Raw genomic sequence first — 13,369 nt, 5'->3', positions numbered from 1 at the left:
GTCAAGAGTTCCACGCCATAACTGTACCACGTACGGTCATACATGGCTAACGTAGTTGGGCTGAAGGTCATTGGAGGCCATTCTCCGGCCTATGCGACGACTGCTTTACCAAACGTGGTGAAGCTTTTCGCTTCGTGTTCCACTGCAGTGACTTCTTTAGTTTCCCTACTTTTAAAGGGAAGCCCGTTCCTGCGTTCCGCGTCGTAGTCGGTGTAACATATGCTGCTTGACAGGTGACGTGTTACTCAGTGTGACAGGTAACGTGTTGGCAGGTAGTAGCAGAGCGAAGCGTCACATGACACAGCGAGAGGAATGGACAGCCGGAAGGCGGCTGCTACAGGACGATGCCGGAGGGTCGCTAGCAACGCAACAGGAACCTGCCAAGCGGTAGCAAGCGGCTTGCGAAGAGCTGCGCTCTAATTCCGATTTACCGTCTGTCGTAATGGGTCGTCTGTCTGTCTGTTACTGCCAGGAAGAAAGGAAAGTGCACAGGCCTGCTCACTGGCTCAAGCCGAGCCACAATCGCTACCACGTGCAGATAGTAGGAGAGTTGAAAGATGGGACAGAAAGACAGGATAGTAAAGACGCGCTAAAGACAAGGCCGATCCCAGAGGTAGTGCAATACCGGGCCAAACGGTGGCGGGAAAGAAGCATCCTTCAAACTCCCCGCCACATTTCCAAAAATAAGTCCAACTTGGACCCGTAAGAGATACTCCACGGGTCCGGACAACTATAATGGGGCATCAATTTTTTTTCATTTATATATCAGGCGTAAAGAATGCACCTTTCGTACCGCTGATAACGCTTGCTGTCACGGAGGATGTCAACACATGCTGGTTGTGGGAAACGTTTCCCCCTATCCCTGCCTTTCCTCGAAATCGACGGAGTCCAGAACATCTTCCACGCCAATGCCAATGATCACAATTAACGCGACAGTGGCGGCTGCGTGACGTCATAGCTGTCAAGTGGTTTCTCCTCGGTTCGAGGTCAAACTCGCGTACACGGCGAAGAAGGTGCGGAGGGTAGTAGAAAAGTCTTCGCTTCACGGGAAGGGGACGATGCGGTGGCTGCCTATCCCTACTGAGCTGCGATGTAGGCGCTCTCGCACATGTGGCGACGGCTCCTTGTCACGGGAGGTACCTGTTGCTAAACCATTTTCGTCAATTCTGATGAGGCGGCTGTTGCGAGTCCTTTCTTCCAATCTTTCCTCTCATATCTCGTTCAACTCTACTACTGTCTGCCCGTGGTGGCGATTGTGGATCAGCTTGAGCTGGTGGTCGGGTTGCTTTTCATTCTTCCCTAAGTCGCAACCACAACAACAAAACCCTGCCACTCATCGCACCACACAGCGGGACGCCAAGCTGTTAAGCCGGCTTGACTTCACCCGAGAGGCCCATAGAGTGCGCACTCTTACCTAGAAACAAGAGACGCGCAGTCACGATAAACAGCGACCACAATCCGGGGAAAGACAGACCTTTGCTGAAAATTGAAAATTGCTTTTTGAGGAAAACAAGACGCAGTAACTGTCTCGCATATCGCGGCGCACACCTCAAACACGCCGTAAGGGAAGGAATAGAAGGACTGGGAGCAGAAAGGAAAAAAAATGAGGAGCGCAGTGGAGGGCTCCGGAATAATTTCGGCCACCTGGGCATCTTTAACGTGCACCGATATCGTACAGCACACGGGCACATTTGCGTTTCGCCTCCATCGAAACGCGGCCGCCGCTGTCGGGTTCGAACCCTGGTACTCCGGATCAGCAGCCGAGCGCCCTAATCACTGAGCCACCGCGGCGGGTAATCCGGATAACCCAAGCAAAAATGCAGTGGAAACAGATTAAGGACGATCAAAAGCGATACCCGAAAGACGCGGGTTCGATCCCGGCCGCGGCGGTCGAGTTTCGATGGAGGCGAAATTCAAAAGGCTCGTGTTCTGTGTGATGTCAGGGCATGTTAAAGAACTCCAACGTAGTCGAAATTTTCGGAGCCCTTCACTACGGCGGCTCTCATAGCCTAAGTCGCTTTGGGACGTTAAACCCAAATAAACCATAAAGAAATCGTAAATGCGCTTAGGGGATTAGGGTGCGGAGCTGCGGAGGTGTTGCTATGCACCAAGAACGGACTAAAACCAGACGGCAGCGCTCGGAAACGTGCCGTGGATCAAGGCACTGACCAAGCGGAAGAGCGTTCCACAGCACCTGCTCCGTGTCAGGTCATCAGCATGGCCGGAACACACAGGCTCACGGGCGACGCGTGCAGAAGCGCGTGCTCGAGGTGCGGCGAGACGCACAGTGCGCATGCGCAAGGCGAACGTTCGGAAAGGCATTCTCGGCAGGAACGCGCCGCCGGTCACAAATGCGCGGCTTGGCTGGACCGCCTTTTATTTGTTCTATCAAAAAAAAAACGACGTGATGCGAAGCGACGCGATCCTTTGTATTGGGTTATGCGCTTCGGTCAGGTATTTCACATAACCTGTTAGCACTGACGTTGGTAGCATCCCTGGATGTTAGTAATTTTGTTCACTGCGAACCCATTCTGTCGTGTAGCAATGCTACCGCAAGGTTGTATATTCCCTAGACTGCAGCATCAATGCAAAACGGTGGTCTTAACAAGAGATACTAATATTAATGATATCGAAACAGTGCATTGTCCACAACGCAGGTTTTAGCTTGAGCAAGCTGAAGGCTTTGCCATTTGACTAAGCATGCGCGCTTTGTTCGGACAAAGCAAGGCAAGAGTCTTCACAGCACGAGGTCATCGCGCCCATTGCCGGCGTTGCATATGGCGACACTGTAAGAACCACGAGGACCGGAGACGCGCAAAGGGCCGCGCGAACCCGAAGCTCTTGCGACGTACGCAATCCAAACGCTATACTTCACATGCAAGCGGAAACGCTATTGATTTCTGCCGCCACGGCGCACAAAGCCGTTTCGAGCCATCGCGCCGGGGGAAGCGGCCAAAGTGAAGAGGTTCCAAAAATATCTAAATTATTCGTTGCAACGGGCTGCTCAATCGCTATATTCGTTCAGTCGCTTGCACGTGAACCAACCTTAACGCGATATAAAGGCTCTCGAGGTCGCTTCGGCTCAACCAAACCAGGCATTTTTTTTTCTCTCAAGTCACGGTCACTCACGCTCAAATAAAAATGACGGTGCATAATAGCGAAAACAAACGGGTAACGAAGCTCGTGAATTTCGTTCAGCCTTCTCGCAAAAATTTAATGCTTTAGAACACAATCATCATAGCCCATGAGGTTAGGCCTAAAGCGACCACCATGTGATGACGCCAGATGAACAAAGGGATCGAGCGCCCAAACGACAGCGGCGGAGGCCACAGAACCGAAAGGAAATTCGCTACGCACCTGGAGGTCCACCAGCTGAGTCGTTTTTCTTCTTGTCTTTGCGCTTTCCTTTCCCCATTTAGATAGCGGGCCACAAACACAAATGGCAATAACCGGAACGGACGTCTTGACAGCCTGCCGTGCCACTGGAGAAAGGCAAAAAGGCGGCGTTGTTACTCTTTTATAGTGACCTTTTTCCGCTCCGCGATTGGCTCATATGCGACGGCACGAGCTGCACGTGTTCCGTCGTCATTGGCTGCTCTTGGAGACGTCATGCGCGTGCCGGCGCTTCAGCCTCCAAGAACGCATAAATAAAAAAAACTGTATGGAATCAAAGGGAATCGTCGTACGATACCGCGTTACCCCTTCACCTTATGGGAACGACAGCGGCGGCGCGTCTCGAACACGCGCGCTGTGGAACTCGAAGACTGCAAGTGGAGGGTAACTCCGCTTCGAAACCCAAGTAGTCCTAGAAGCTACTTGGCTGAGAGGGTCTAGTTCGGAAAATACAGAGGCGCATAGCAAGGTCACGGACGTACAAAGTGAGAAAAAGTTACGAGCGCTGTTAGCATTCATTTCCCATTTTGTGCAAGTCCGTGGTTTCAGCTCAGAGATCCATCCACATGACCGAGCTACCAGAAAGCGGCGAATAAAGAAGTGCAGCGAATTGTCAACATTTCTGGCTTTTACCTATGTATCTATATATTTATTAATGCATCCGTTTAATTCATTTTATTCCCACGTGCTAGCGTGGTTAGGCGTTAGGTGCCTTAGCCAGAGGACGTGGGAACAAAGTCTAAGAGCGACGGCGCCGTTTCGATGTATACGCGAAATTATTTAAAGAACCCTGTGTGTTCGAAGTTACTGCAGTACCCCCCTATACGACGGCCACGTTTGACTTCAACCTGTGTTTAATGCTGGCTATCGAATTCAGGCAGAGCGCCGAGTAGAATGGCAATGCAGTCGCCACGTTTCGCTTGATGAGCGCGAACTACAAGTGTAGTTTAAACATTTAGCTTAAACGCTTGTCGGTACCTCGTGTTCGGGAAAGAGGCCACGCTGGGTCGAACACTGCTGCCTACCACAGCCACGCCAGCTTCAAGGAAGCGCCACGTGACAACGTTTAGCCGCCGCGGTGGCCCAGTGGTTGCGGCGCTCGGCTGCTGACCCGACAGACGCGGGTTCGATCCCGGCCGCGGCGGTCGAATTTCAATGGAGGCGAAATTCTAGATGCCCGTGTACTGTGCGATGTCAGAGCACGCTAAATAACCCCAGGTGGTCAAAATTTCCGGAGCCCTTCACTACGGCGTCTCTCATGGTCTGAGTTGTTTTGGGACGTTGAACCCCTCAAAGCAAACCAAACAACGTTTTCTTCCTTTTTTTTGATGTCAGGAACGCTAGATGATAATGGAACTCCGTTACTGCAGCGTTGTGCTGCCGCCACACTCTTCATCAGCGCTTCTGATCGAATGTCGTGTAGTTCGCACAGCGCTGAGACCTGGTGCCGCAGCGCTGGTCTGCGAAAAATTGGTTTTGAAGAAAAGAAACCGCCCCGCCGCGGTGGCTCAGTGGTTAGGGCGCTCGACTACTGATCCGGAGTTCCCGGGTTCGAACCCGACCGCGGCGGCTGCGTTTTTATGGAGGAAAAACGCTAAGGCGCCCGTGTGCTGTGCGATGTCAGTGCACGTTAAAGATCCCCAGGTGGTCGAATTTATTCCGGAGCCCTCCACTACGGTCCTATTTGTTCCTCTCTTCTTTCACTCCCTTCTTTATCCCTTCCCCTAAGGCGCGGTTCAGGTGTCCAACGATATATGAGACAGATACTGCGCCATTTCCTTTCCACCAAAAACCAATTATTATTATAAGAAAAGAAACGGCGATGTAATTGTCTCGCTTCTCGGTGGAACAATCCGCTTTCAAACCGGCGCCCGTTCGAAAATAGAAGCGCTGGTATCACCGTAGCGTTTTGCTACATTAGGGTGGTGGTTACACTTTTATTGCCACAGAATGGAATTGATTAGTTGGGGCTGGTGCGAGGCAGTGTGGCCTCCAGTCGGGGGCGCGGCCTCTTGAGCTCGCGTGATGATGGCCAGCTGAGTTCTTTTCTTGAACTGGCCAAGAGCTTGTCCCATTCCTTCGCCGAGAGAGGTGGCAAGGATGTCATCGAAGAGGATGGGCAATCGCATTCGGGCAGTGAGCGCGCCCTCCGACCCGAATTTCACGAGGGACGGATTGATCTCATTTCATGACATCACCAATCACTTTAGACTGGATAGGCGCGCTTATGCCCCTCCCCACAAATTGTAAACAAAAGCGCAGGAAGTTACCTGGCGCCGACTGCTAACACGCTCCCTTCTGAATCCGGCTGTGCTTCCCCTCAAGGACCCACGGCCAGTACGACCCAAACTGAGATAAATGCGGTGAAAAGGCCACATACGACCACATTCCGTGAAACTGCGCAAATCATCCGCTTCAGGCGGAGTTGATACAGCTCCCTTCTCCTGAGCGATGCGACGCCGCGCTGGTGAGGTCGGATCCCAAGATTCAAGTATGGGCATTCCAGCGAGCCAATGAGGTCGCCGCTAGCCATGCGCTAGCGGCCATTTAGTATGTCTCCTGCAATCTGTTCTCGACGCAATAAATTTTTTACAATCCAATCCATGAAAATTGAAAATTGGCTGTTGGGGAAAGGAAATGGTGCAGTATGTCTCAAATCTCGGCGGAAACCTGAGCCGCGCCGTAAGGGAAGGGATAAAGGAGGGACTGCGAAAAGAAAGCAAGAAGGAAATCCAGTAGTGGAAGGTTCCGGATTTATTTTGACCATCAGGGGACCTTTATATATTACAATTGGTTTTTTTTGGGGAAAGGAAATGGCGCAGTATCTGTCTCGTATATCGTTGGACACCTGAACCGCGCTCTAAGGGACGGGATAAAGGAGGGAGTGAAATAAGAAAGGAAGAAATAGGTGCCGTAGTGGAGGGCTCCGGAATAATTTCGATGACCTGGGGATCTTTAACGTGCACTGACATCGCACAGCACACGGGCGCCTTAGCGTTTTTCCTCCATAAAAACGCAGCCGCCGTGGTTGGGTTCGAACCCGGTAACTCCGGATCAGTAGCCGAGCGCCCTAACCACTCAGCCACCACGGCGGGTGGACCTTTAACTAGCACTGAAATTTCACAGCACATGGGCGTTACCTCGTGTTCGGGAAAGAGGCGCCGCTGGGTCCTACAATGCTGCCTACCACAGCAACGCCAGCTTCAAAGAAACGCCACGCGACAACGTTTTCTTTATTTTTTAACTGTTAGGAGCAATATATTATGGTTTTACACCGTTGCCGCAGCGTTGATTCAATGCTTTCATTTTGACGTTAGGAACGCTACATAAGGGTGGATCTCCAATGGCGCAGTATTAGGCTACCGCAACCCCCTTCCAGACCGCTTCTGTTCGATGTCTTGTAGTTCGCAAAGTGGTGAGACCCTATGCCGCTACGAAAAATTTTTTGAAAAAAGGAAACGGTCTCCCTATCCTCTCTTCCTCTCCCCTCACCTCTTTCATTTCATTTCTCAATTCTGTCTGCTATCCTTTATTTCCGCCGCCCCAGCTCAGGTGCTTAATTATTGATGGCAGATGCAGGGGCTAGCAAAGATCTTTTCCTTCCTTTTTACTATTATTTTAATAAAAAACCACTACCACCAGAAAGGAAACAGCGAAGTAATCGTTTTTATGGAGGAAAAACGCTTAGGCGCCTGTGTGCTGTGCGATGTCAGTGCACGTTAAAGATCGCCAGGTGGTCGAAATTATTCCGGAACCCTCCACTACGGCACCTCTTTCTTCCTTTCTTCTTTCACTCCCTCCATTATCCCTTCCCTTACGGCGCGGTTCAGGTGTCCAACGATATATGAGACAGATAATGCGCCATTTCCTTCCACCACCCCCCCCCCTCTAAAAAAAAGCAATTATTATTAAGTAATCGTCTCACTTCTCGGTGGAACAACCCGATTTCAGTCCAGCGTCAATTCAAAAATATAAGCGTTGGTACCGCCGTAGCGTTCTACTACAATAAGGTGGTGATTACAACTTAATTCCCACAAAATGGAAGGAACTAGTTGGGGCTGGTGCGAGCCCAGGGTGGCAGCAAGCCGGGGGCGACCTCTTGAGCTCGCGTGATGAGGGCCAGCGGTGTTTTTTTTTTAAGTGACCAACAGCTTGACCCATTCCTCCGCCGAGGATGCAGGCAAGAGTGTCGTCAGAGCGGGTTTGCTAACGCATTCCCGTAATATATGGTCTTGTGTGGCATGCGTCCCGTCACCACAGTGCGCGCATGCAGGGTCATATTGACCGTTGGTGATTAAACATAACCGGTAGGGGCTACGAATGGCCTTTGTTAGTAGGCGTGTGAGTGCCGCGGCTTGCGCCCTGTCCAGGTCGGGGTGAGGAGCGGGATACGTGCAACTTAGTCCGCGATAACAGTTTGTAACCTCCGCGTACGGGGGAGGCGCCTCGGCGGGGGCATCCGCTCCCGAGAGGTCTCCCGTCCCCCGGTTGGTGAAACCTACAGTAAGCCACTTTCAACTGTGCGTTTCTTCGAAGGTCTGGTTTGGCGCTGTTTCCCCTCTGGGCATTTTGCCGTGAGCCTGGATCTATTGATAATAATAATAATAATAATAATAATAATAATAATAATAATAATAATAATAATAATAATAATAATAATAATAATAATAATAATAATAATAATAATAATAATAATAATAATAATAATAAATCGCTTCTATTGTCGCCATTTCACCTCCTTGAGAAGAAGGTTTCTGGACGAGCCCTTGCAGCATCCTGGCCCTAATTTGAGCACCCCGCTCTTGCTACCATTGGGCGCCACCGCACTTGGGTACATGCACACGTTTGTACCGTTGTTAAAATTTCTTGCTGCAATCTCATCGACTGTCTTGTTAAGTGTTGCAACATTTCCTTTTCTATCCACTATTAATTTTGTAATTAATTATTCTTATTTAACACCTACATTTTTTTGCACGTAAAAACTCATCCCTTTTCAGTTCATGCCTTTCTTGAGTTAGAATCCATCGGTGTTTCACACCCGCGTGCTTTTCTTTTACTTTTACCGAGTACGGGTGAATAGCAACCTCTGCCTCTGATTCTTGGCCGATCCCCTAGTGTGGGTATGTGCCATCTTTTGATAGGACAACAACAACAGCAACGACGACAACATTCTTTCCAAGGTCACCTGGATAATATGACCAGCTTGCACTCATAGCGAAACGCGGTGATTTATGTCGTGTTATAATTCCTATCTCTCATTCAACCCTTCTGTATATGCTACGCAGCCGTCTATACAATGAACACTTATGATGATTGCACGGATTTTATTTTTAGAGTTGTTGCTGGAAAGTGCAAATGGAAGTGTTTGCCGCAGAGTGCGGGCAGAAAATTGGGTCAGTGAAAATTGCGCTGGCAGGCATATGCCCCTCAAAAGACTGGAAACTTGAAAGGCGCTCAAAGTGTTGTGATTTAGCTTACTGACTTCCTGCATCCCTAAAGAGGTACAAGCGCCAGCGCCGCTTAGAGCTACCTCTCCCCGCGTCTAAAAATGAAAGGTTCACTGGTCGCATGACATGGGGGATCAAAACTCTCTTCGCTGTTAAAAAGTTTCTGTCTTCTAGAAGAATCATGACGAACCATTGCAAGCAGGGTAAGCCTGGTAGAAAGCACAGTATCAGACGGGTGAAAATGACCTTTTCTAAGACCCACAGTCACTGGTCGGTGTGAGAGTTTGTCCATATTCCGGCAATAATTTTACTCGAGGTACAGAGATAAACACTGCTTTCTCTTTTTTTTCTTTTATTTAAAGCGAAAAGATTCACTATATACGCCAGGTAAAGCAGTCGTCGCGTAGGCCAGAGAATGACCCTGAACGACCTTCAGCCCAACCGCTTTAGCCGTGTATGACCATATGCGGTACAATTATAGTGCCGAACCCTTAACCCCTGACCTTGACCCATGACCTTTAGTTGACCTCTGATCTTTGGGTTGATCTTTGATCTTAAGAACAACCGATGGGGTGATGGAAGCCTATGATGATATCCGATGGGCGTGTCGTAAGACCATGTGGTACCAAGTCATAACCACGCGGTCGTGTGGGTACATAAATATAACGGCTGTCCCGAGCGCGTAGCGGAGTTGTCATGGACGAGCCTCAGACGCTTAGCAAGCGTCCCTGCTTTTCGCTGAATTCGAGGGTTAGCGAAGTTAAGTCACTGCAATTTTTTTTTCCGCGATGCCTCGCAAGATAGCGCTGAAAAAAAGACATTGTAGCTATGAGAACAAACACTGGATGAGGTGTAGGAAAGAACAATACCATCGGTCGACAGTGAGGATTATTCGTCGCGAAGCTTTCTACGCCCCATCTGTCCATTGTTTTATCATCTCCTGTCCTCTGGTACGCATGTACATCGACGACACATGTTTTGTAATTCATTTAGCCAACTCTCTGAAGCTTATAATGAAGAGACATGGCTCCCTACTGTCCCCGGCGTATTGTGTAAGCCTATAGCGCGTGACGAAAGTAGAAGGCGCCGACCAAAAGAAAGGATGGGATGACGTTTCGGCTCCCCCACGAGAGCTCCCCTGGGGGAGCCGAAACGTCATCCCATCCTTTCTTTTGGTCGGCATCTTCTCCTTTCGTCATGTACCATTCCGACCAGACAGGTTTCCGTCAGACTCTAGACATGGAGCCCTATAGCGCCCGGCGCACAGTTGTCAGTATGAAAACTGAACTTGAAAAGTGTGCAGTCTCTACTCCTTGAGTTCTATCAAACGAATCAGTTAACAAAGGGTACTGAGCACACACAAAAAAAAACGACCCTTCAAGTCTTTCTTTGCGTGTGTTGATAATGACTGACTGACCGCTTCGGTGATAAACGCGATCCCTTAAAGAAGAAATCAAATTGGTTATATGGTCACGTCATGTGGTTTTGGTGCAACGATACGGCACCGTCAACCAATCCGGACTTTCTTTTCACAACGCCGACGCCGGCTTTCCCGCCGAACGGGGCCTTTAATGCCACTGCGTTAATAAATTGCAGTAGATGGAATCGCAGCAAACTGTTCCACGTCGATCAGAAGGCGACCACTTTGTTGGGGTTATTTTGATATGAGCTTTAGTGCAACACGCGTAGGAACGACCTGTCTCAGGCAGCGCCGAAGAACGCTGTTTGCAGTGAAGTGATTGGGACTGCCATGAAATAGGCGAATTATTTGAGAACCAGCTACATTCACTGCGTAACACAATAGCTCCTCATGCAAGAATAGTCGCATTATGCTGCAGTAGCTTGCATGGTTTACAGAGCAATGAGAAGCACCACTCAGTAACACTGCTCCTGTTGGAAGCTTATGAGTATATGTACAACCACGTAGATCGCGTGCTCTCTGAAGTCATATCATCAGCCACGGCTAACTGTGGGTAAGAGCAAGGGGATTTCACCCATATACTGCGCACGTAACATGAACCGTCGCGTCGGCTTTGTGGCATTGGCGGTCCGCTGCTCATCCCAAGGTAGCGGGAACGAATGCCGCGGTCGTGGTGGCGGAATTTTGATGGAACCTCAGGTGGTCTAATTTAGTCTGGAGACTTCCACCACGGCGTCCCTCCTAGCCCGTATGGCGATGCGGAAAGTTGAACCCCACATACGCACCTATCTGAACACTAAATTTCCTGATTGCAGCGGAAAAAGAAAGGCACCGCCTGCACTGAAGTGCACGGATTGAAACTCACGGATAGCCTGTGGCTTATTGGTGGAAATGTAGAACACACGCCGAAGAAGCTAAACAAACGGGAAAAAACTTCGCTACTGTTTTCACAAACATTCTTCGACGTTCACATTAGATGCAAGCGACAGCAAAAGTCGAAAGCATTGTTTGGTTCGTGGTTTATGGGGGTTTAACGTCCCAAAGCAACTCAGGCTATGAGAGACGCCGTAGTGAAGGACTCCGGAAATTTCGACCGCCTGGGGTTCTTTAACGTGCACTGACATCGCACAGCACACGGGCCTCTAGAATTTTGCCTCCATCGAAATTCGACCGCCGCGGCTGGGATCGAACCCACGTCTTTCGGGCCAGCAGCCGAGCGCCATAACCACTCAGCCACCGCGGCGGCTTGTTCCGCCCTTTGTGACGAAAAAAATAAATATTTTTCTAAAGCGCTTCCATCGAACCCATTTATTAACGTGAAACAGTAGCGTACGAAACAGCACGTCAATGTATTAGTTCACACACACACAAAATGGAGAGACCTACGGTATAAATTCGAGCCTCAGGCGGAGTTTGTGGCTACCGATCAAGCCATGCTCGCCCAGTTTCTGAACAGGTATCTTATCTGACCGTTCTAAAAACACAACTTTCTTACGATATTCGGCAAGAGGTCTAGTTAGTTCCTGCGAAATTGCACTCTCTATAGCCAGTTCCCTTGTGCTGTCGCAAGGGTTGATGAAAAGCAGCTTAATCTTTTTCTCCATGGGCCACTTAAGGAACCTGACGAACAAGCCTTCGATCATATATACACGAAGCCAAACCTTCGAGTCACTAAGGCATAACCTGGGTACAATAAGGTACTCATACTGGTAGCTAGGTCGGCCATCGTTACCTGTAAAATACTGGGCAGAAAGTGGTGCTTTCGCGCAAAATTCAGTCCAGTCTTCTATGGTCCATTCGTACGGTACGGATTGGTTCAGGAATTCGTTAGTGCTATTGAGAGACGCTACAACCAAAAGTTCCATAGCTTTCACTTCGTCGTCTACTATCTCCGTTAGCTTCTTGGCTGTCTCCGAAGATGAAGCTCCGGCATCAGCGAGCCTGCGGTCGTCACGCAAGGCTTCCACGATGCTCGCATTCAGACCCAGGACGTTCCGCTGACACTCCCGGATGATCACCCCCTTCACGGCCCGCACGTTTCCCGCCATCGTTTGTCTGATCTCCGTAGTGACTTCACCCCAGCGCTTATCTAATGCTGCCTCGGTTTCCGCCCGGCACACAGCCGCAGTTTTCAGCACTGCGGTACTGAGGGCATCAGACACCATTGTGGACAACGTCGCCATCGCATTTTCCATGTCGAGATGTTCCTCCAGCAAGTCTAGCTCGGTATGCAGAATGGCATTTTCTTCCGAGAGTTTGTTCAACGCTGCTTGCACTGCACGGTATTCAGGAAAAGTGGCCTCGGTCTGGGCCCTAAGCACCGGAATACTATTTTCCAGTGCGACTATCGCTGTATCGGCTGTACTGGTGGACTGCGTTGCAAAGGTGCTACCGGCCTCAGGTCGAAGGCGGTCCTCGAATGAATCCAGCTTCCTACGCACGGAAGCATTGCCTTCCAATATTTTCCCCAGCGCTTCTTTTACTTCCATAAAGGCCTTGGCAAAGTTGTCGTCCAGCGGTTGTTCCTGTGGGCGGGACGACACACAGTCGCACTCCAGATGTTCCGCAATGTCCCGATGCAAGACCTCCTCGCTGCACCTGGGACAGCTCACGGCGTGGAATTGGCAGGCGTTGGTAAAGTGCTCCAACATGGCGGACGCCACACCCTCGTTGTCGCAGCCGTGCTCAGCGTTCCAGCAGCGTACCTTTCGGTTGAGGACACTCTCCCTGCCGATGGCAGTCCACGCCACGTCATCCTCCTGGAATGGCTCTTTGTCCAGTGGGCAGTGGCTGCGCTTGGCACCGACGCCGTCGTAGCAGGACTGACAGAGGAGGTGGCGACAGGCCAACATGGCCGCCGAGGAGGGAACTGGACCACAGACACTGCACACTCTGCTCGGCGGGAACGGGTTCACGAAACACGTCGGCCGCCAGTCCAGACCGGTGCCGAAACCGAAAACTGTCTGCGCGCTAGCGGGTGCCATGGCTGGAGACCACTCACAGGTGCCCCACGTTCGAGTGTCTCTCTCACAGCAGACTGAGTGTGCCGTCTGCCCTTCAGCGACAGTTATCAAATATTCCGTTGTTCATATCAGATACGGGAAAGGGC

General features: G+C 50.3%; 1 protein-coding gene across 1 annotated transcript in view; it reads right to left on the bottom strand.

The window, feature by feature from the left end:
• Nucleotides 1-13,317, bottom strand: part of LOC144102211 (protein argonaute-2-like) — a 31,504-nt gene extending 18,187 nt beyond the window's left edge. The window contains exon 1 of the mRNA XM_077635523.1: nt 11,993-13,317. Coding sequence (XP_077491649.1) covers nt 11,993-13,244 — 1,252 coding nt within the window. The 5' untranslated portion in view covers nt 13,245-13,317. The remainder of the gene's footprint in view (nt 1-11,992) is intronic.
• Nucleotides 13,318-13,369: the final 52 nt, after the last annotated feature.

This window comes from Amblyomma americanum, chromosome 8, assembly GCF_052857255.1.
Source record: "Amblyomma americanum isolate KBUSLIRL-KWMA chromosome 8, ASM5285725v1, whole genome shotgun sequence".
Classification (NCBI taxonomy): Eukaryota; Metazoa; Arthropoda; class Arachnida; order Ixodida; family Ixodidae; genus Amblyomma; species Amblyomma americanum.
This window is presented reverse-complemented; position numbering and strand designations above follow the sequence as displayed.